At 38.1% G+C, this 21,254-nt stretch overlaps 1 protein-coding gene across 4 annotated transcripts in view; it reads left to right on the forward strand.

The window, feature by feature from the left end:
- EPG5 (ectopic P-granules 5 autophagy tethering factor) overlaps positions 1–21,254 on the forward strand; it is a 49,596-nt gene that overhangs the window by 17,933 nt on the left and 10,409 nt on the right. For 3 of the 4 annotated variants that reach the window (XM_084503651.1, XM_084503652.1, XM_084503653.1), the window contains 21 exons: positions 1,646–1,786; positions 2,348–2,492; positions 3,289–3,486; positions 4,005–4,115; positions 4,962–5,081; positions 6,663–6,829; positions 7,029–7,256; positions 8,870–8,993; positions 9,392–9,536; positions 10,567–10,738; positions 11,657–11,819; positions 12,412–12,554; positions 13,737–13,893; positions 14,875–15,069; positions 16,166–16,379; positions 16,729–16,889; positions 17,005–17,212; positions 17,874–17,949; positions 18,784–18,887; positions 19,828–20,003; positions 20,680–20,865. In XM_084503651.1, coding sequence (XP_084359777.1) covers positions 1,646–1,786; positions 2,348–2,492; positions 3,289–3,486; positions 4,005–4,115; positions 4,962–5,081; positions 6,663–6,829; positions 7,029–7,256; positions 8,870–8,993; positions 9,392–9,536; positions 10,567–10,738; positions 11,657–11,819; positions 12,412–12,554; positions 13,737–13,893; positions 14,875–15,069; positions 16,166–16,379; positions 16,729–16,889; positions 17,005–17,212; positions 17,874–17,949; positions 18,784–18,887; positions 19,828–20,003; positions 20,680–20,865 — 3,334 coding nt within the window. Of the gene's footprint in view, positions 1–1,645; positions 1,787–2,347; positions 2,493–3,288; positions 3,487–4,004; positions 4,116–4,961; positions 5,082–6,662; positions 6,830–7,028; positions 7,257–8,869; positions 8,994–9,391; positions 9,537–10,566; positions 10,739–11,656; positions 11,820–12,411; positions 12,555–13,736; positions 13,894–14,874; positions 15,070–16,165; positions 16,380–16,728; positions 16,890–17,004; positions 17,213–17,873; positions 17,950–18,783; positions 18,888–19,827; positions 20,008–20,679; positions 20,866–21,254 lie in introns of those variants that run through there. The other variant, XM_084503654.1, reaches the window with a different exon arrangement.

Raw genomic sequence — 21,254 nt, forward strand, 5'->3', positions numbered from 1 at the left:
GATGATAAACGACTTCTGATGCAAGGAACTGAGCGGTCTTCAGGGACGTGCAGTTTTGAGCATTATGCCAATTATTTTATTTTGCTAGTACTAACTTTGACCTCTCCACATTGGGGTGAAAATAGCGATTAGAAATAGTAGCGAAACTGAGGCAGTATTTCTGGCCATTTCAGTCGTACGAACTTTTAACCACACTTACTGAAAGGGTTGTTTAGTTGGTAACTTTTTAGTAGAGCTGCAGCAGAACATTCAGAAAATAGTGAGGAGGAAACCACTTCTGTTGATAATAATAAATTAAGAGCTATATAACCTTTCTGCAGAACCTCCTAGCCCTGACTGTGTTCCAACACAGTTGTTTCCAATGCTTTCAGTTGCTTTATAAGCAATGCTCGTGCTTATAATCAACTGTGCGTATAATCAAGTGTAATATTAACATTATATTATAAATAATATTAAGTGATTAAGATACAAAATCAGGGATAGATTGGATTCATAATCTTTCCCAGGGCTGTACTTTTTGAATCTGTGATCAATTTTTAAATATCTCTGGCTCTTCATCAAAATTCTGAATAACTTGTTTTCTGCATTGAATTTTGCGTTAACTTGTCTCAGAAGACTGTCTTGGATTTCTTCTTCCTCAAGCCATTGCTTGATGGTATGGTTATGCCATAGATGCATACAAACTTACTAACAGTACTAGATCAGTTTGAGACTAATATGAGGGTAATCTGGTTTGAGGGTGGAAGCTTTTACGTGACTGAACACAGATGGAAAACCAAGGAACCTCTTTGCTTTTGATATTTTTTTTCCCAAGCGCTCTGTATGGCCTTTTGAAGAACTGTTGCACATCTGATATTTACTGCACAAAAGTGCAGAATTAAAGGTCTGTAATAAATACTAGTGACCTAATGCTGTATTTCATAGAATCACAGAATATCCCAAGCTGGAATAGAATCACAGGGTTCGTCTGATCCAGTCCTGCATCCAGGTCATTTATGAATATATTAAGGACAAGTGGCCCTAAAATGAAGCCCTTGGGAAGCCTACTTTTTTGTGACTGCGCAGTACACATAAGACTAATATTTTTCATTTTGTTCTAATATAAAACACTTTTCCACTGTTTCTGCTTGATGCAGAGCAATGTGCCATATCAGCTGCCAGTAGTTTTCTGTACAAGAGTGGGATTCATCTCATCTAATCATAACTGTCCAAGTATAAACTCTAAGGTGAAGTCTGAGCTTCATCAGTAGCTAGTGCAGAAAAAGAGGATCATTCATCCTAAGGACATGTCAAAGGCAGATAACATGAAGCTGGGAAACTGATTGACAAGGTTAGGCAAGCACCCTGAGTTCTAAATTGATTGAAACGTGGTGAAGGCACCCATCTTCAGCAATCAATTTTGGTTTTTGAAAGAGAGGATGTAAATCCCCCAAAAGACTGGAAAGATTTAAAAAAAATAAATCTTCCAGCTATTGATTTACATCTGCAGCTGAAGAAAAAAACTCTGTATTTAGGTCTTCAGGATTTCAAAGATTGTGTAAATATATCAACGTCTTTACACCTCAGTTTACAAAAAAAGCCAACATCCCATGTCCCTTCTTACAAATAGTCTATGTGCTCTTTCTTATTTCTTTTGTTTTGACAGCATTGAGAAGTTCTGTGCTGAAGGGATCCCCCTTTTGGGTGTACTCGTCCAGTCTAGATATCTGAGAACAGTAGTCCATGTACTGGATAAAATTTTACCTGTATTTTACTCTTGTCAATATTATCTCCTGAAGAATGAACAGTAAGTTTCGTATGTTCCTAATATCTTAATTGCTAAAGAAAGCAAAAGCTAAGATTAACAGTTAAAATGTATCATATCTCATTTTGGGTTTCGTGTTTAGTGAGAATGTGACACGTGAGGGGGAAGTGTGTGTGATTTCCGAGAAACATTGCCCTTTCCAAAAAGCTGGGTAGCCAATGCAAGCTACTGTTTTCTATTTGGAAACTCAAGGTATATTGCTCTGCAGTTTGGCCATGCTTCAAGGCTTGTTGTGCAGCGCTACCTACTGGTCCGTTCTCAGATCTTCAGATTGCCTTACAGTTTCAAATACCTTTAGTCCAGATATACTGCCCTGAATTACGGTCTGCCTTGAACTCTTCATAATATTCCTATGATATGTTTAAAGTGGAGCAAGTAACTCTGCAGCATCATTGTGAAGCAAGATTCTTGTGTGTGTGTGTGTGTGTCAGCAAGTGCTGTTGTGCTTCATGCTAAAGTTTTAAATTCTCTAGAAGCAGTTTTTTTATGTTTAAGCTGTAAAATAAAGTTTAAAATTAATGGAATTTAATTTGATATCTCTAGGTTTTTATCACATGTTCAACTCTTCCTTCACCTGGATAGTGGAGTCCCTCAAGGCATGACCCAGCAGGTTACCCACAAGGTAACACAGCACTTGACAGGAGTGAGCTATGGAGAAAATGTTAAGCTGCTCAGTAGTATGATACAGGTAAGAAGATAATGTTTAAAGAAAATAGCAGGGGCGATGCTTAAAAATAGTTTTTTTTTTTTTTTTTTTGACTGAGTTTGTGCTTAAAGTTAGAAAGAATACTTGATTGTGGCAGTTCTGCATCCATAGAGTGTTCTGCACTAAGCTTGAAAAGTTGGGTTTGGTTTCCTGAAATACTTTGGCTTAAACTTGCTTAAGATGCATGTATCAGTGGAAATATCAACTGTGCCTTCGACTTCTGGAAAGACAGATTTTCTGGTAACAAAACTGTCTGAAAAGGGAACGTGGTACACAGCACTACTGTCTCACCTGTGTTAGCTGAGGAATGGAACAGATTTACTAGATGCTTTGAAGCTTTGCTTTTGTCCATTAATGTAAAGCTACAGTATGAAAAAATGTTCCTGTGTTAGAAAACTGCAGTATTCGTTACGAGGGTTCGAGAACCAAGGCCCACTGCCATCAGAGAAGGGTATGGACTAAAGAGATCTGTACCTATTGTAGGAACAGCAGGCAAGGCCTCACATGTAGGTGTTATTTATACCTGCAGTTTGCAGGGGGTCCTGTGTTCGTGTCTGTTTCTGCTGATTGTGTGAGATGTGCAGTTCTTCAGTCTGCAGAATCTCTTTTGGAGATTGGAGATGATAAACCTGTTTTTACATAGGTATAGAGAGCATTGCTCTGTATTATTTTAAGGGTAGGCCCACAGCCTCATGCAAGTTAAACAGTTCTTCATAAAATTCTTATGCTGTAATTCAAGCTGAAAGCATTTGAATGATTCTACCCTTTAATTTGGCAGACTCACATTTTCCTAAGCAGCCAGCCAAATGGTGTGGGGCCGGCTGCAGTACTGGAGTTCTGGGTTCAGGTCCTCACCAGCCAGCAGCTGTGGCACAGGGACAGGGCAACGCTTTTCCTGCTGGATCACCTCTGTAAAGCTGCTTTTCAGTACAGTCAGGAAGACTGCGTACAAAAACTGCTTTACCAACAACACAAGGTAAACAGTTTGTTGTGTTTGTGTTGCTATTGAGTAAATGTCAGTTCTAGAGTTACTTATTCTCATTTTGATGTGAATCTGTTTTCCTGAAAGGTACCAACAACAATTGTAATAATGCATGATGTGGTTATGCTATCTGGTTTGGTTCCGAGTGGTTCAGGATTAGTGGAATAAATTATATTTTAATAATAATTAAATCTACTTGAAACTCAGGTTTCATTCAGAATAATTCTGTAACAGTATCTTAGTTTGTGGTCTTTGCATTTCATATGTTCAATAGTATATTGAGAACAACAATAGAGCATCATCTTTTGGAAAATAGTCACTAAAAAAACCAACCTTTTCACTGATGAGAAATGAGGTACAAACAAGGGATTCAGTGCTGGTTGGCTGAGCTAATGTTGGGAAGTAGTCATATGAGGTAGAAAGGAACATAAAAGCAGCATGATGTCTGTAGTTTGTAAATCATCTGTTAGGCTTCCTACAAAATAATAATAAACAGTTTTGTTTCCTTGCAGAATGCTTTAGGCTATCATTGTGACAAAGGTCTGCTGTCTTCGCTTGTAAGCTGGATTGTGGCAGGCAATGTGACACCATCCTTTGTTGAGGGAAATGCCAACTCCTCTCAGGTAAGTGGTATCATAGAATCATAGAATGGGTTGGGGTTGAAGGGGCCTTCGAATGATCATTTAATTTCAACCCCTGCCATGGGCAGGGACACCTCCCACTAGATCAGGTTGCTCAAATCCCTGGCCTTGAACACGTCAAGGGATGGGGCATCTACAGTTTCCATGGGCAGCAGGTTTTTTTTTTCCTGCTTTCACAAGTTGTTGCAGACTTTCTGTTGCTCGCTCTTTTTCCATATCCCCCTTTCTGTGGGCAGTGTTGTGATAAAATCCTAATTTAGCATAAGAGAATGCTGCAGATTTATTACACCAAAGGGAGCGTGAAGAATTTTTCAAAGATGAAGTTTGTCTGATCTGCCCAAGAATTCATACAATAGAACTTATTTAATAAGAATCTTCAGTTGTTCTCAACTACGTGTTTTCTCTCAATAAATTTAAGACTGACTCTTCTCCTGGATCAGTCAATTTCTGATTAATATTTTGCTTTCTTTCTGCTTAAAAAGGTTCTCACTGAAGCAAAAAGAAAAATAAAAAACCTGTAGTACCCCAGCTGGAAATGTAGTGCAGGTGGGAGAGAGGAGATCCTGTTTTATGGTATCCCTCTGAAACTCTCAGGCGAATTCTATCAGTGGTCCCTGGTTTCGCCTTCCTTTCTCAAAATAATACAATATACAAAAAGGATGTGTGAATGTAGGTAAAGAAAGTGTTTTTCTTGCCTTGATGTGACAATACTCTTTCATGTTTGTAATGAAAATCTGGAAAAGACATACACTTAAGAAAACAGCAAGCTTTCTGATCCTGCACCTACAATTTTGTTACCAACATTTCCATTATTACTGTGTTGTACAGGTCTGGTTTTCATGGATGGTGTTAAATATGGAGTCAATATTTGAAGAAGATTCGCAGCTTCGCAGAGTTGTTGAGGGGGAATTAGTTATTAATGATTTAACTCCTGATCAAGCTTTAAAGGTGAGCAAACTGTTCATCCTCTTAGAGGGTTAGTATAGAAAAGTGTTCGTTTGTATTCCATAGCTTTTATCTCCTCTGCTTTTTCTTACCAAGCCAAAGTCGTAACTAATGCTTTATCTGCTTGGCTCTCCTGGAGAAAATGTATGTCGAATGCTTCCCTTCACATTTTGAGTTGAATACTCAAAGATTACTATTTAATCTGTTCTTAATACGTAATTATTTACAGAAAGTTTCATTCAGTAACTAGGGTTTTTACATGATTTCCTAGATCAGCTGAATGCCTCCCAATCTTTGGTGGATTTATTCTGTGCCACTGAGATGAGTAGTGCAGATACTCTTAATCTGCAGGCAGGGAAACATCTCTGTCAAAGATCAATTTTTCAGATGATCTGAATTCTGAAAAAAAAGTCTGGGCTTTAGCGTTTTACACTTATTTGTTGCCCTATTTATTATCTGAAGTATTTTTCAAAACTGACAGAGAAGTTTGTTATTAACTTGCAAAGTCAGGTGTTCTTTAAGCCAGAGTGCAGTGTTTTGCAGTTTGTTTGCCCAAATTCAGTGAGAAATTCTGAATGAAACAAGTCGAGAACAAGCTGTCTTGTGTAGAAGTTTAAATTCTGGACTGTCCTTCATCTCAACTGTTAGTGTGTTGTGTTTTTTTTTTATGAAGAAGTTAGTCTAGAAGTCCTAAGGAAGTGGATTTGCTTGGCTACAGCCAGACTGGTATGTGTCTTTTTTACTTGGAGACAAGTGTGGAGAACATTTGTCCCTGGGCTTACCTGTCTCAATTTCCCTGGTAAGCAGTGAGATGGTGTGTGGGGACTGGGCAGAAAAGCGTGCTGAGGGTTTCTGAGGTCTAGCGTAGGGGATGAGGTAGTGCCAGGATTTTCACTGAGGCCTGGGATCTCAGAAGAGTTCCCCTGATACAGACACAGTCCATGGGGATTTGGTCTATGAGTTTCCTGTGATTTAGTTTATAGAGTTAGCATTCTGTGTTCTGCTTTCGTACATTGCACTGCCTTTATTCTGTTTTTGCAGGAAAAAAAAAAAAGCTTTTCCTTCTGTATGCTTTCTTCACATCAGTTCTACTTTGTTTTGGATGTTCAGCAGGGCTGTGTAGAACATAGTATGGAAAATTGCTAAAATCGGTAGCATGATGTAGGGCTGTACTTCCTCATGTAGCTTATGACTTATTTTTAGTGTTTGGAACGTGCCTTGTACTTCACTGCTGCTGCCTTGTTCTCTTAACACCACCTTCTGGAAGCTTAAAGCATATACTTCTGTGAGGAGGAACTGTAACACCAACAGGCTTACGTTGGGTTTGCATCACAGTAATACCTCTACTTGTGTTATTTTTTTGTAAGTGTCAGAGTTGTAGCACTGCTCTGTAATAGCTGTCCAACATAACTGTTAGTTGGGCAGATTTCCTACAAGACCTTGAACAGATACATGAACGTATCTGAAGTTTTCTGCCTTGGAACTGCTGAATTTTCCTGCTGTGCTGATCTGTTGGGTTAGGATGTGACAGCCTGTTGCAGGAAACTGCAGCGGGGCACCCAACTGAAAATACTGTTTTTGCAGAAAGCCCAGATCCAGCTGAAGCTGCCCATTGTACCTTCCCTTCAGAGGCTAATGATTTACCGCTGGGCTCACCAGGCCCTTGCTACACCTGCTGATCACCCTCTCATGCCACTAATCTGGCAGAAATTCTTTCTGCTTTACCTTCACCGACCAGGACCACAATATGGGTGAGTCTGATCATAAAGCCTTCAGGTAAAATAGCAAGCACTAATATGCTTGCACTGTAAACATGTGTAAGTGCTTCGTACTAAGAGCTCATTTGAAAGCAGTAGGTATTGGTAACTTCTCCAGAGTCAGTTCATTTGCAGACATTCTGATCTGACACTTGCAACAAGACTTTGTTTTTGCTGTTTTGTTCTTTTTTAGATTACCTGTAGATGGCTGTATTGGAAGACGATTTTTCCAGAGTGCAGCTCATATTAACTTACTAAACGAAATGAAGCAGCGCTTAATAGAGGTAGCAGACTTCCACCATGCTGCCAGTAAGGCTCTTAAAGTGGAGAGTCCTGCAGAAGGCAGTGAAAGATCACTGGAGAAGGCAAGCTGCTCATCAGATTACCTGACTTCACCGGAATTGCATAAGGAGCTTGTCAGGTAAAGAACTCCAGCCCAGTTCAGTCTTATTCACGACAACACCTGAGCTACTAGACTGCTGTGCTACCAGTCTTAGCCATGGGAGATGTGAAGGGATGGGACTCTTGGCTGACATAGATGTACTAAGCACTTGTTATATACCTAGTCATGATCATGTCTGTTCCTCTGATGCAAGTTGTTTTGTTTAAGGAGGTTGACTTTACTACTAAAAATTAAACGTTGTTGAATTGTCGCCCTCCGTAGAGGGGAGATGTATATTTTTTTTAATTAGTGGCATTCCCATGCTGTTAAAATACTAGTATAGACACATTCATAGTCTTGTATATATAAGTACATAATAGCAGCTTTAAGTGCTGCTTTGCATGTATACCTGTTTGGCACAGACTTGGGGCCCCAGTTTACATCTGAATACAGCAGGGAAGTCAATAGGGACTTCAGCTCATAATTCAGTTAGTGCAGTTTACTCAGTGTGCTAATGCTGAGCTGCAATAAATACATTGTGTGCTAGGTGGAAAGACAAATGTGGTATGTCTACTTAATCAAAATCTTAGTGAAGAGTGTCTCCTTATGCTGGAGAGACATACTGCAACTCAGCTGAGGAATTCTCATTTCTGTAAGCAGTGTCAAGTAGGTTGTTTTTAGGAGACATGAATCTCATGCACGATGAAACCATAACTATGCTGTTCAGAAGTCCATGTTTGTTTAGGCAGACTTCTAGTCTTGAGAAGTCTACCTTCAGAAATATTTGCAGTGTTAATTTCTAAGAAAGTCCAGACACATCGGAGGATTTCCACACTCCATCTTAAAACCATAGGATTCTGCAGCCAAGTAATCTTACGCTGAGAAAGTTTAATGGCCACCTGGACAGAAGGGAAAATACTACTTGAATTCATCAGGGTTGAGTCTTGGAACTGGACTAGTTCCATTTTCTCATCAGTGGATTGATATAGAAAACAGTATTAAATATCGCAAGCAAACTCCTATGGTGGAAAGATTTAGTGGCATTCTTGTTCTCCCCTGGATTCAGTCAAGAAAACTTGGATTCTATGCTTAAAAAAAATGGATAGCCTTTGAGGCTATCCATTGAGGTATTATGTTAGGAGAGAAAGAAATGAGAATAAACTAGGTGTGAAATTGAGTCAGAAAACGATTGGAAGATGCAGCTCAGCTCAGATGTAAAATTTCAGAGCAGGCTTCCTAGACAAGTCCTGGTGTGAGAAGCTAAGATTGCTCAAATATATATAATTTTTTCTTCTTTGGTCTTCTGAATGGGGTTATGGATGTTATTCCCTGACACACAGTTCTGGTCCTGGGTTGTGTGTGACTTCATAATAAATGTCTTCCTCTTCAAAATTTTTCCTGTTACTCATCATTATTGCACTTCATGTATTTGTAAGTAGCTTCTTCCCACTGGTGGTCCTTGAACTGATGCTTAGTAAATTAATCACAAAGCATCTGAGAAGTCCAAATTTTCTGCTGTGTAAACTGGTAGCAAGATTTGTTGCCTTAACTTTAAACCCCAGATTAAGACTACTCTGTAATCTATGCTGTACGTATGCATACAATTAAAATTAGTATTGACTTTTTTTCCCCTGTTTTGTTTTTCGTCTCAGGCTTTGTAATGTTTTTGTTCTGTGGTTGGAAGAGGAGAGCTTTCAGAAAGGAAACACATACATTCCTTCTTTACCAAAGCAATATGATGCACATAGACTTGCTAAAATCATGCAGAATCAACAGGTGAAGTACTAATGACTCTGGCAACATGGGATTTGAATTCACTTGTTAAAGTGGGCTGTAAAATTGTGCTATGATGTTTTAGACAACTTTGGTTTCCTCTGTGTTACGCTTTCAGGACATAAATTGTAATCATCCCTACTTGTTCTCTAATTTGTTAGTAATTATATTATGTATGTTTGTCAGGTTTCTTCTTGAAGTATCATGAACCCTTTTCAGTGGCTTATCTGTATATGTGATAAAAATTCTGCAACAGTTTTCTTAATTTTTTCTTCATAGTGTGTCATATAACTTTAAACTGCAGGGTGTGGTTTTAATTATTAAGCTACCTAGTTACTGGGATGGATGCGCAATATATGGTAATAACCAAAATTGTAATGATTAATTCTTCTACGCTTTAGGACTTGTGGATGGAGTATGTCAATGTTGAACTCATCCACCATGAGTTTCAGGAAGCTATAAACCTTTGGATGCGGTCTCAGCTTGAATCACATACAACAGCTAGTATTTCTGCAGGACAAACAGATTTCACCAATCCTTTGTCAGGTAAGAGATAAGAGAATTATTAATGATACCCTGGTATCTTGAAAAATATAATGATGTCTGTGAGTGAAAATGTTAACACAGCTTGGTACAGCATTTTACACAATTTTCATGGTGTTCTAACTGAAATGCTCATATATGAGGCTATCATGGTTCCTGGTTTAAAGCATGACACATCACAGAACCGCATGTCATGTGGCGCCTAAAGCTTTGTGAGTGGGCTCTGCAAAGATTGTTCCACGCAGAGCACGTATCAGACAGGCTGAATTTTCCTAATGTTTATCTAGAGACAGTTGCAAGCAAAGGCAAAAAACACTATAACTAAAACCAGAAAGATTCTCTTTTTTTTTTTTTTTTTTTTGTTACTAGTACATTTCCTTGTTGTTTACTTGAAGTTCTGGCACAGCGAAAGGGGTGTTCTAGCCTAGGAAAGGGATAATAATCATGGTAGATACATTAAGGATGTGGGAGATATTCTTGGTGGGCTGATTAAAAGGGGAGTGAGGGAAAAGAAGGAAACTAGGATATTTTTATGGGTGAATTTGTACTGTTTAGGCAAAGAAGTTGAGTGGGAATCAGCAGGAAAAGAGCTGACCTGGAAAGAGATTGTGCTTTGGGAAGGATTTGGATGCGACAAGACTAGAGATGAGGATGAATTTTAGGCAAAGAATATGAATTTGGCTTAGGAGGAACTAGGAACCTCTGTCAGGTGAGGAGAATAAAGAAGGTGGTAAGAGGAAAACAGAAAAGCTGGAAGGTAGGAGTGGGTGGAGGGGAAAAAAGGTAAACTGTGGCACCTTGGATCCTAATGGTGTGTGATGGAGCTGGCCGTGAAAATTAGCTGTGTGAATTAAGCTTTGTCAACAACAACAGAAAAAGGTTAGCTAAATGATAATAAAAGGGGAGGAGTCCTGAGAATGTCTCCTAAAAATATTTCCTAAATTTAAAAAAATATATATAAATCTGAAATATTTTGTTGAAATCATTCTAAAGTTTTCTTAGCAACATAACTTATTTCTGCTTTCTTTTCTAGCCAAAGAGAGGATAATGAATAATTTGAAGAAGTTTGATACTCCCAAGCCCCCTCTTCCGCTCCAGCTAATGAAAGCTCCTGTGCCAGTTATTTCCTCTGCCAGTCTGATCAGTCAGAAAGAAGCAATTCAGCTCACACGAACAGACCTTAATGTCTTGCAGCGACATGCCAAGTAAGACTTAGCTGTTGACCCTTTGCCTCCCTAGTGTTTAACAGTGTCTTCAGCTGCCCTTTACAGCAGCCTTACTGATGGTGCACAAGACTGGCAATACTTGACTTCTGTCTCTTGGCCCTTTTTTTTGTTTTCTTTTCTTGGCTATCATGTCACTTGTTATTTCACTCCTTTAACTGGCTATACAAGTCTTATTTAATGACCTAAGATTGCTTCAGTTCATATCTAACAGCTGCAGTTTTTGTCATTTGACATAAAAATAATGCTTCCCTTTAACCTAGACTTATTGACAATGTTACCCTTTTGCACTAATTTAGTGATGATAATTTGAAACAGTGAAACCCTTCGGAGAGAAACCTGACTTCTGGAGCTGTTAAGTTTGTGTATAAAAGAGAAGAAACTTTGTTTATTAAAATTACTCTATGAGAACTCAGATCAAATATTTTTGAAGTGTCAAACACAGGTGATAGATGTATTCTCACACAATGTAGTAATACAGTAGTAATGTAGTAGTATTATTTAAAATAAATGCAAAATCCTTGTTAATCCCAAGAAGGGATGTGTAAATGATTCCAGCAACAGTTTCAGCTGGGCTTTTTCTGTTGACTGAATCTATCTTATTTTGTCTGGTGGAGAATTGCATCTTCTGTACTGGGTAATCTATTTAACTTCCTTTCAGGATGTCTTAGGGAATAATTAAAATATGCAAACTTTATTAGTTTTGTTCTTCTTTAAATTAAGCTAATTCTGTTACTACTTTGAGGAGCTATCACTTTGGAGTTAAAAGATTATGAAATGGAGTTACTGTTTCCTAGAGAAGTGTCATAAGTCTTTGTACAGCACATTAAAGTGAAGTCTTAGCTCTTGCTTTTAAATTCTTAGCAGTACTGTTACTAAAGACTAATAAATGCATTTCAGAACTGCAGCTCTTTGGGAATCCCAACATGTTGCTCTCAACAGTGAAATACTGGATACTATACCTAAGCTGTATGTCAACCGGGAAGAACAGATCACCCTCCATTTGGAGTGCCGGGGAACTTCGAATAAAGCCTGCCAGGGAGCAGCTCTTCTGACAATCCAGGTTAGAGGCATAACATCACTTCTGTTTTGGGCCTGTGGTTAATGAAAATGAAATGATTGAATGGTTGCAAGAGTGGACATATTTGATGAAGTGCTGCTCTATACCTTTAGAAACAAATTAAGTTCTAAAAAGAAAAAAAATTACCTGAAATACTTAATATGTAATTCTGTGAAGGAGATGCAGATCAACAGCGGAAGAATAAATTGTTTAAAGTTTTGGATTACTCATAGCATTTGTACTAAACTGTTTCCCAGTATGAGAGTGTAGCAATATTCACACTACTAGGAATAAAAAACCTGAAAAAGTTCATAGAAAAATTCCCATGTCATTTGGTGTGTGAATTTCTCGATCCCATCCAAGTGTCAGTGTCTGTGGATAAAAATTCTTATTACAAAGGTAAGGATTATGGTCGTGTGCCATAAGGATGTGTGTTTGGGCTGTATGCACTGAACTTGATCAAAACTCTCAGGAGAAAGCCTTCTATGCTCAGTTCTTAGTGTGCTCTGCTTCATTTTTACAGTTATGTGCAACATTGAAGAATTTTGGTAAAGGATACTATTCTGAAATGAACATGTGTCTTTTTGTCATTTAGTTTGAAGGGAAACATAAAAATGAAGCAGTGAGCCAGCAGCTTCATGCTTTGCGTAAAGAAGTGAGACAACTGCAAGCAGAAGCTACGAAGCCACCTTCTCTGGGTGTTGTGGAAGCAGCAGTACATGTGGAAAATTTTATAACGTAGGTTGTTCAGACATTGCTTTAGGTAGTGATGTTTTATATTTCTTTTCCTATATATTAGAGGTAAAATATGGAACTTACTTGTGTGGTTTTCATGCTTTTATCAGTCTGGGTCAACAACAGAGCTGGAACCCGGAGACCTACATGTTTGACAGATCCCTGAAAGAATAACTCCATGCATTATCAGAAGAGCTAACTGCTGGTCATTCAGCCTTAACAGGGCACACATGTTCTCTATTTTGATTTATTGTACTCAGCATTAGAATACTCATTTTAAATGTGCAAGAGCAGATTGAGTGAAGACAGGGATGATATGTTAAGCTTCAAAAAAAAACTTAACAGCTGTTCCAGCCATAAGCTAAAGGAGATGTTTTTAATATGTGCCTCCTGTGTAGGAGGACATAGTTCTGTAATGGAAAACTATGATTTCAAGTAGCTTTTCAGTATGTGGAATGAAATCCTGTACTGGAAGAGGACTATTAAATCTGAATTTTTGTGTGAATGAGTGGATTAGTCCAAGGGTTACCATCTCTTGAAGCCGTTTTAGAGTTCATCCCAGAGGTCCAATTTTGCAACATCATTTCTTTGATCTAGATTTCAGCTAGGAAACCAAATACAATTTAAAACAAGCAAACAAACAAAACAACAACAAAACAACCCTTGTAGAGTACATCCTCTGTTGTAAAGTATTTGATTGTTGTTTCTACACATTCATTCTTGATCATTAAGCTGAAAAATTCTGTAGATGAGCTCGCAATTGCGATTTGTATCTGTGGAACTGCATGTTCTTCAGATGTTTGAATTCAGACTCAGTGAATATGGAGTTTGATTTGACCTCAAACATTTATTTAGCAATATGCAAGAGAACATTTAATAGAAGAATTAAAGCAAAATCACTGAGTCTTCCCAGTAAAATGACACAAACTGAAACAGGAGACGCTGTTTAAGCATCAAAACCTGCCTGGATGTGATCCTGGGCAGCCTGTGCTAGGTGTCCCTGCTTGAGCAGGGGTTCGACCAAATGACCACTAGAGGTCGCTTCCAACCTTAGCAATTCTGTGAAACCACTCTTAATTATCATGTAAGCCAGGTACATTTATCTTAATGCTACGTGTGGACAAGAAACTGTTCATCAATATCATAATTATTTTCCACATGTTACCTTAATCTTTTGTTTTGCAGGGCATTAATAAATATCTACAAGGTGCAGCCTATGCCTGCAATTCAGAAGGTTGGAATTAGTTTGTTTTTCATAGTAGTGGAATATGTGTGTGATGAAACTCAACGCAATCCTCCCACGAGGCAGTTCTTCACTTCATGCATTGAGATTCTCGGCCAAGTAAGTTTATTCTCTAGCATTGCATGCGTTAGCACTTAGCCCAGTTGTCTGCTGATATTGAGGTCTTAAAATCTTTAGAAAGTCTGAAAATTAGCTTTTAAGCTTCTATCCCATTCTTGTCTTCAGCTAATTGTATAATACATGCAGTATATAGGAGAGTTTAAGCTTGCATATGAGCAAAATTACAACTGTTGCTCTGAAGTGCTTGCTGAACACTGAAATACTCTGTGTGTATCAAGTGCTGAAGAAGGCTGGATTTTTAGGGTATTGTTTAAAGTCCAGTGCAGTATATAAAAAGTTGTTTTGGCATATATTTCTTTATTATTGATGACTTCCTAGCTTACACGTGACTTGTCAACCTCTGTGTTTTGACACCTCTCTTCTGAAGCCTTGCAATATCCTTTGTGTAATGAGTTGGCCAGAATGTTTCTGGTAGAAAAAATATGAACTCCTTGTTCGCAGTAGCGATCATATTACATGGATGCTCTGAGGAAAAATCAGTAGATTTTTCCTATGTGTTCAGGTGTTTATTTGGATCTATTAGATGCAGGTTTCCCTGTACCCAACTGTCCTGAAGTCCTGTCCCAGTCTGACAGCTGGGGTGCAGAAAGCTTTCCATAGTCATAGTTCTGATTAAATTTTCACTAGTATCAGACAGGGCTACTGAAGTCTGGCTTCACTTTCTGTTCTGTTTTTTGTTAGCCAGAAAAATTGGATTTTGGGGTATTTCTATGTGATGTGTGCGGTCACAAGTGCTGTTCTTCAGTGTGCTAGGGAAACTGCTTACTTTACAATAATATTTGTGGAACAGCAGTGTTGATTTGAAGCTGGTCTCATACAGTCTGCCTTTTTTGCTTTTTGGAAAGCTTTAAAAACAAAACAAATGCATTTGTGCTTATCTCAACAAAAAGTTTCAAAGTGCTTTTTTTTCCCCATAGACTCACACTGGACCACTTTTCTCATTATTACTGATTTCCTCAGGTGTTCATCAGTGGGACCAAGTCAGAGTGCAAGCGTCTCCTCCAGACGATCCTGCAGAATCGAAGGCTCTGTACACTTCTTTCTCCTTACTTCACTCCTGTTGCTTCTCCTGATGAATTTGTGACTTTATATGAAAAAGTTGTGGCCTTTCTGAGTGAGGATAACAGTGATGTTGTCTTCATGCTGTTGACAAAGGTAAAATACTCACAAATACTCTCTGTTCTGTGGGTTCCCTATGTGGATGTTATTTCCCTTAATGACTGCACCTTTAAGCTATGGAAGAAAGATACAAACCTCAAACTGCAAAATAACAGTGACAGGTTTTATTAATCAATGTTGCTCATACTAAATGCTGTTTGTTATCTTTAAGCTGAAGAGGAACTAGAGGGAAAATCAAATGGGAAGCTTGAATTACCATTTCCCACATAGTATCAGTGTGTGCTTACTAGGGCTTCCTCTTAGTACACTCTTATTCTTAAGTTGAAGTCAAAGCAGGTTATTTATGAGTCTTTATGATTTTCTGCCTGATATCTCTGTGGAGACCTTCATCGAAACAGTGAATATCAACTACTTTAAAAACAAGTTATCAAAAACAGGAACAGTGACTGAATCTTCCACCTCTGTTAGCTGTGAATGAAAAGAGTGCTACAAATGTAATCTTTAAATGCATAGGATTAAGTAAGAGCAAGCGATTTGCACATATCTTGTATCAGGGCTGCATGATACTGTGTATCTGTGGAGAAATGACTGCTACACTTAGACCTTGATGATGTTCTAATTCTCTGCATTAGTTACTCAGGGACTGGGCTTGATAGCTGTGAATAGCAGGTGGTCTGGTTTGGGCATGACTCTGAACTGTTGTTAGTGGCAAAAATCAGCGCTGTCCCTGCTGCACTTTTTCTGAACAGATGGCCTGGAGGCTACAAAAGCTTTGCATCTCCATATGAAAATCTAGGGGCTACAGAGGCTCCCCTAGTCTAATGCATTTGAGTGTTTGGTGGTGGTACTGAAATACAGAAGCTCACGTGCATTTGTATGAATTAGAGAACCTCTGATAAAAATTATTTTGTACATTTAGGGACTTCTGTAATGTGCTGAATCATAACCTTTAGAGAGAATTACATTGGTTTTGAGCTAGGCTTAGTGAGATGATGATGATGATTATTTTAGGTTTTACTTAAGTACACAAAATCTTAGGGAGGCATTTTCCCTTGACAGTTTCTCCCTTCTCCTGAAGGTGTTGTGGCCATTAAAGCTTCTGCTTACAAATGCTTCCTGTCCTTTGTTCTAGTTTGACCTTACGCAATGGTTAAGTGTTACTAAGCCACCCCTATCTGAACGTACCAGGCTTCTGGAATCTATTCACTTGGCTCTCAATGCATGCGGCCTTGAACCTGAGGAAGATATTTTGATGCCGTTTAATATCTTCTGCAAACATTGGACTAACCTTCTCCAGTATCAGTTTCCTGATCACTATAGTGATTTTCTAAGGTTGTTCGTGCAAAGTGAGTATCTGAATTGATACATACTAGACCTCTTGTACAGCGCTATTCTGGCTAAAAAACATGAAGTTGATGCAGTAGTGTTAGACAGTAACAAATATAGAATGATCTAAACTTCTTTGTCTCCTGAGAAGAGAGCATATAGGAGCCAAATGGGAACGTGAAATTACTTTTGCTATGGAATTAGAGACTGCTCAACCTTAAACCTGGAGCTTTCAAACTCGTGCCTGAACTATGTATTTTTTTTAATGTGGTAGGAAGCTCTAATTTCAACCTTTTCTGACTTAAAATGAGAATAGGTTTAATATCCTTCAGATTTTTCACAAATGTATTCCCTTCTCTTCCTCCTAAGGCTCTTCAGAGCAGCTTCTAAGCCCTGAATGTTGGAAGGCATCGCTTAAAGCTTTGGGATGTGGTTCATCCGTGACTGAACAGGGAAGCTTCAAGAAAAACGATTGTACTGAAAGTTCTGTGCTGCGGGAGTCTGTGGAAATTCTCCTCTCTGAAGAACAGGTGGATGCCTTTCTGGTTGATTTGCTGTGTTCTGCAACTGAAACACATGCCCACCAGTGACAAATAACACTGCTGTACAGTCTTTCTTTATCTGATTGATAGTTTCTTTCTTCAGGTTAGAGAGACAATAGAATGGCTTTCCAGCTCTTTCTGCAAACTCCGACTGGCTTCAGTGGACTTCAGGACCTTTGGCCTGTTTTCAAAATGGAGTACTTATGTGGCTGAAATGAATACATTTCTGGAGTACCTTGTCAAACGGCTCATTGAAACTGAAGTTGTCAGTTTAGCCCACGAGCATGTTGGCAGTAACAAAGTTTTAGCAGGTAATGTGTCTTATAAGCAAATGACTTCAACTGAGCACTTAATTTCTCCCGTTAAAGACCATTTCATAGAAACATAGAATGGTTTGGGTTGAGCAACTTTAATTTGCTCTGTATTTATTTAATGATGATAGTGTTAAAAAATATACAAGTTATTATAGGTGTCTACTCTGTGTCCATGTTGAGCTTCCTCCTTTTTTATATTTGTTACTGGAGGCTTGTTTACATTAACCAATCCAGACTTTGCTTTTGAATTATTTTATGGAGAGATCCTACTTTCTTCAAAGAAATATGGTCTTTTGCACTGAGAACAGGTTTGGGAACAAGGGACTACTGAATTTCGTCATGGCATAATTTTAATTTAATTTAAGCAACTTTTGTATACGAAGCTTTAAAGTCTTAATAATCATTACACCTGCAGTCTGAAAGATGTGCTAAGGTAGTATTAATAAAACATCTAAATACGAAATGATCAGGATTGTTGTTAAAACAATTATGTTATTAGTCAAAGATACAAACAAGCATATTGAGGTCAACATTCTATTTGACCCTGAAGAACTGATTTAAAGTTGAACTAGGCAGAGATTTAATCCCAGTTCAGAAAATTAAGTGGCTCAGTGTTGCTAGTTTGAGATGTCAACTTCTTCACTTTGTTTTCTTCTAGCATTGCAGTCCTTGTATTCAGTCATTGCTGGACTCTTTAAACCATGGATACTGGTCTTAGACAAGGAAGATGCAAGGTATACATTGCGTTTCAAAATGTTTTTTTTTGTTAAAGAAAGAACATTAGTCCTGTGAGATGTCTCTTATGTGATTTCTTTTCTAACTCATAATTGTATTGTGACTTTCCATTTAAATAGCTGTTACGTGTGTGGCATATTGTTAACAATTATGCAACTAATTCATCAGTTCCCTAGATACATTTTACAAGACCTTGGTTGAATAACTGTCTTAGGTACAAAATTAATGCCACACACACTTGTCAGGAAGCAGAGATGAGAAAAATATGGATTGCTGTTAGTTCTGAAGACACACTCAAATTTGAGTGTATTTTTTTAACTTAATACCACCAGTCCATATGAACAAAACGTACTAATACAACCTCAAATGGCAGTGCTGTGTAAACAAACCTTGGGCAAATCAGTCCTACGATGATCTATTATGCTGTGTACTTCTGTTTTCACATGAAGGGTTATTCTGTAGTGTTACGCACTTAAATTTGACTTTCTTCTGAAGCCAGAAGCTTTTTGAGCTCTGAGCACATCTCCAGTATTTAATTAGAACGTTGACTGCTGGTGGTGTGTGCCATCATTTGGAAATAAATTTGGAAATTAATTCAGTTATAAAATACTAAACAAGTAATCTCTGCTTATTAAATGGTATCATGGATCTTCACTGTGACATTAACATATGCACCTGTTTTAAAGAAGAACAAGCCTAGAGAGTTTTGTTTGAGTGAAAGGACTGTTGATACCTGTACTATACTGAGCTTCAGAGTATTTAAATCTACTTGTTTATGATACCTATTAACACAGCACTGAAATTTTTGTTGTTTCACTCCTGCTTCTTTTAAGTAACCAGCCCTGCTACCCTTGGTTAGAGAGTGACACTCCTGTAGCATCCAGCGTGGTCCGTTTGTTTACAGATTGCATCAAGCTTTTGCATGAGAGCTTTAAAGGTAGGTGAGGTCGATGTTGTCTTAATGTCATGGCACTTTCTGTTCTATCAGATCAAAAAAGATTTTTCTGTTAAGACATGGGATGTGAGGTGATTTTGTTTGTTACGAACTTTTAGCTAAGATGATCACTGTAGTGGTACCATTAGCATGTATATTCTTTCATCCTTAAAATACAGCTTTTTTTTCTTGGCAAAGGCAGAGAATGTGGTTAATTAACCGTATCATCTGATAGATATGCATTTATGTGGATTAAAGTGAAACAAAAGCTCTCATGAAAAGTGCATGACTTCACTCCAGGTCTTGATTCCTGTACAAAATACACAGTAGCAACATGTCAGGATGATCAGTGTGTGTTTCTCAGCAGCTAGTCTTGGTGTAATTTAATCTCCACATCCAATCATTTTGAACCAATATTTAGCATTGCTTATTATGTCTAATGTGTACCTGGACATAACAATGGAAGAAATTAATTTCACAAATGCCTCAACTTTTAGTGATGGGCTGGATTCAAGCTTAGTTGTAGAAATAAATGCATAAAATAACATCAGGCATTTGATAAGCTTCCAGACTTGTGAGATTAAATAAAAAAAAAAAAAACTCATGCAAAACCACAAGTGTAAAAATGGTGAAGTTCTACATGGAAGCAGTATTCTATAACTTCAGATTACTGGCCAGCAGCTGCTCAAAAGAATGAGTAAGGGAAATTGCAAGCTACCTGACTTGTCAATTTAGGACATATCATTTAGGACAATGTCAAATAAGGAAGGAACAAGCAACAACAGAAAATACAAAACAAACATGAAAAACTTAAATGTTTTTTTTTTTTTTTTTTCATGCATGGACTTTGGTGTAACTTGTGCTTATGGTTTTTCACCTTCAAAGTTGGATCGTGCTTCTTAACTTTTTCTGTTGTTAATTCGACTATTTCCTTTGGATCTAGATAAGCTGTTGCCAAGCCACCACGGGGCTCTCTGGTTACATCTAATGCATTACTGTGAATGCTGCACGGCCCCCAAAATGCCGGAGTTTATTCTCTATACTTTCCATACTGAGTTCAAAAAGCTTCCATGGAAGGAAATGCATCCAGACCAGATGCTTATGGAGGAGTTCTTTAAAGTGAGTACGTACATAGCATCAGTTGAATTAAGTTCCTAAACTGTGTTCCGCTTGGAAATAACTGGAGAGCTTGATACAGTTCTTTAAGAAGTAAGCTTTTAAAGTTTATTGTAGCATTCACAGCTACTCACTTTGTGTTTCATGATATTTATGAAGGAGTGCTATTGAGTTTTATACAAGGATGTGGGGAGCTGTAAAGCTGGCAGTCTTTGTAATCTGTCACTGCTGTGCTTGATATATAGGAAGCTTGTATTTTACTGTGGCCATGTTCTTCTTTCCAAGTCATCTAAGACAACATAAAGTTGTGGCAAGGTGGGTAAGTGCTGCAGGACTTACTACTTACCTGTTTGGGATGGGTTCTTCATGCAATTCTAAATGGGCTCAGAACTTCTCAGTTTTCCTTACAGTGAAGAGAAGTTACAATCATGCAGTTAAGTTTATACCAGATTCCTTATTTTGCCATAGTTTGCATGCTGTGCTGGTTGTTTCAGAGACTTAGAAAGCTATGTGTGCAGCTCTCCTGGCAGGGAGTAAAGTGATATGGAACTGGTGTCTGTCTGCTCCCCTGATCTAAAATGCTGCTGTGGTTTTATGGTTGCATAAGGAGCTAAGAAGTGCAAGTGTACTTAAATCTTACGCTGTTCTATGTGGCTCTTTTTTTTTTTCTTTTTCCTAGGTTGAAAGAGGCAGCCCCAAGAGTTGTTTCTTGTTCCTGGGTTATGTTTTATGTGAAATAAACTGGGTCAGTGTCCTCTCTGATGCCTGGAGTCCCAACCCGAACCCTCAGACCCACAACATGATTGTCTGTTTGCTGTATATGATGGTCCTGTTGGCAAAGGAGGAACAACTTATAGGCAAAGAGGTAATTTTTGAAAAGGCTTGTACCTGTCTGTCTTTGAAGAATAATAATCCATGGCTGAAAAGGAGACAGGCTGTGACCTCTTCCTTATTTACGGAATTATTAACTCAGAAGTGTTTACTGCCTAGGTAAACTACCCCAAGCTATAAGTAGGTTAGACTAAATCCATATGTGAGACATTGTGTATAAGCTGCGTGAAAAAAGGAAGTCCTGCCGTTTGTTTTGAGAAGTTTCTGTAGGAGCTGTGATCCAGTAATGCCACAAAGAGTAAACAAATGCATACAGATAATTTCCTGGAGTTACAAAATGACTCTTTGGATTTTGGAAAGAACAAATATATATATATTGTGTTTTTTTTTGTTTTTTTGTTTTTTTTTAAAAAAAGAAGTTAC

This window comes from Aythya ferina, assembly GCF_964211825.1.
Source record: "Aythya ferina genome assembly, chromosome: Z".
In the NCBI taxonomy this organism is placed as follows: domain Eukaryota; kingdom Metazoa; phylum Chordata; class Aves; order Anseriformes; family Anatidae; genus Aythya; species Aythya ferina.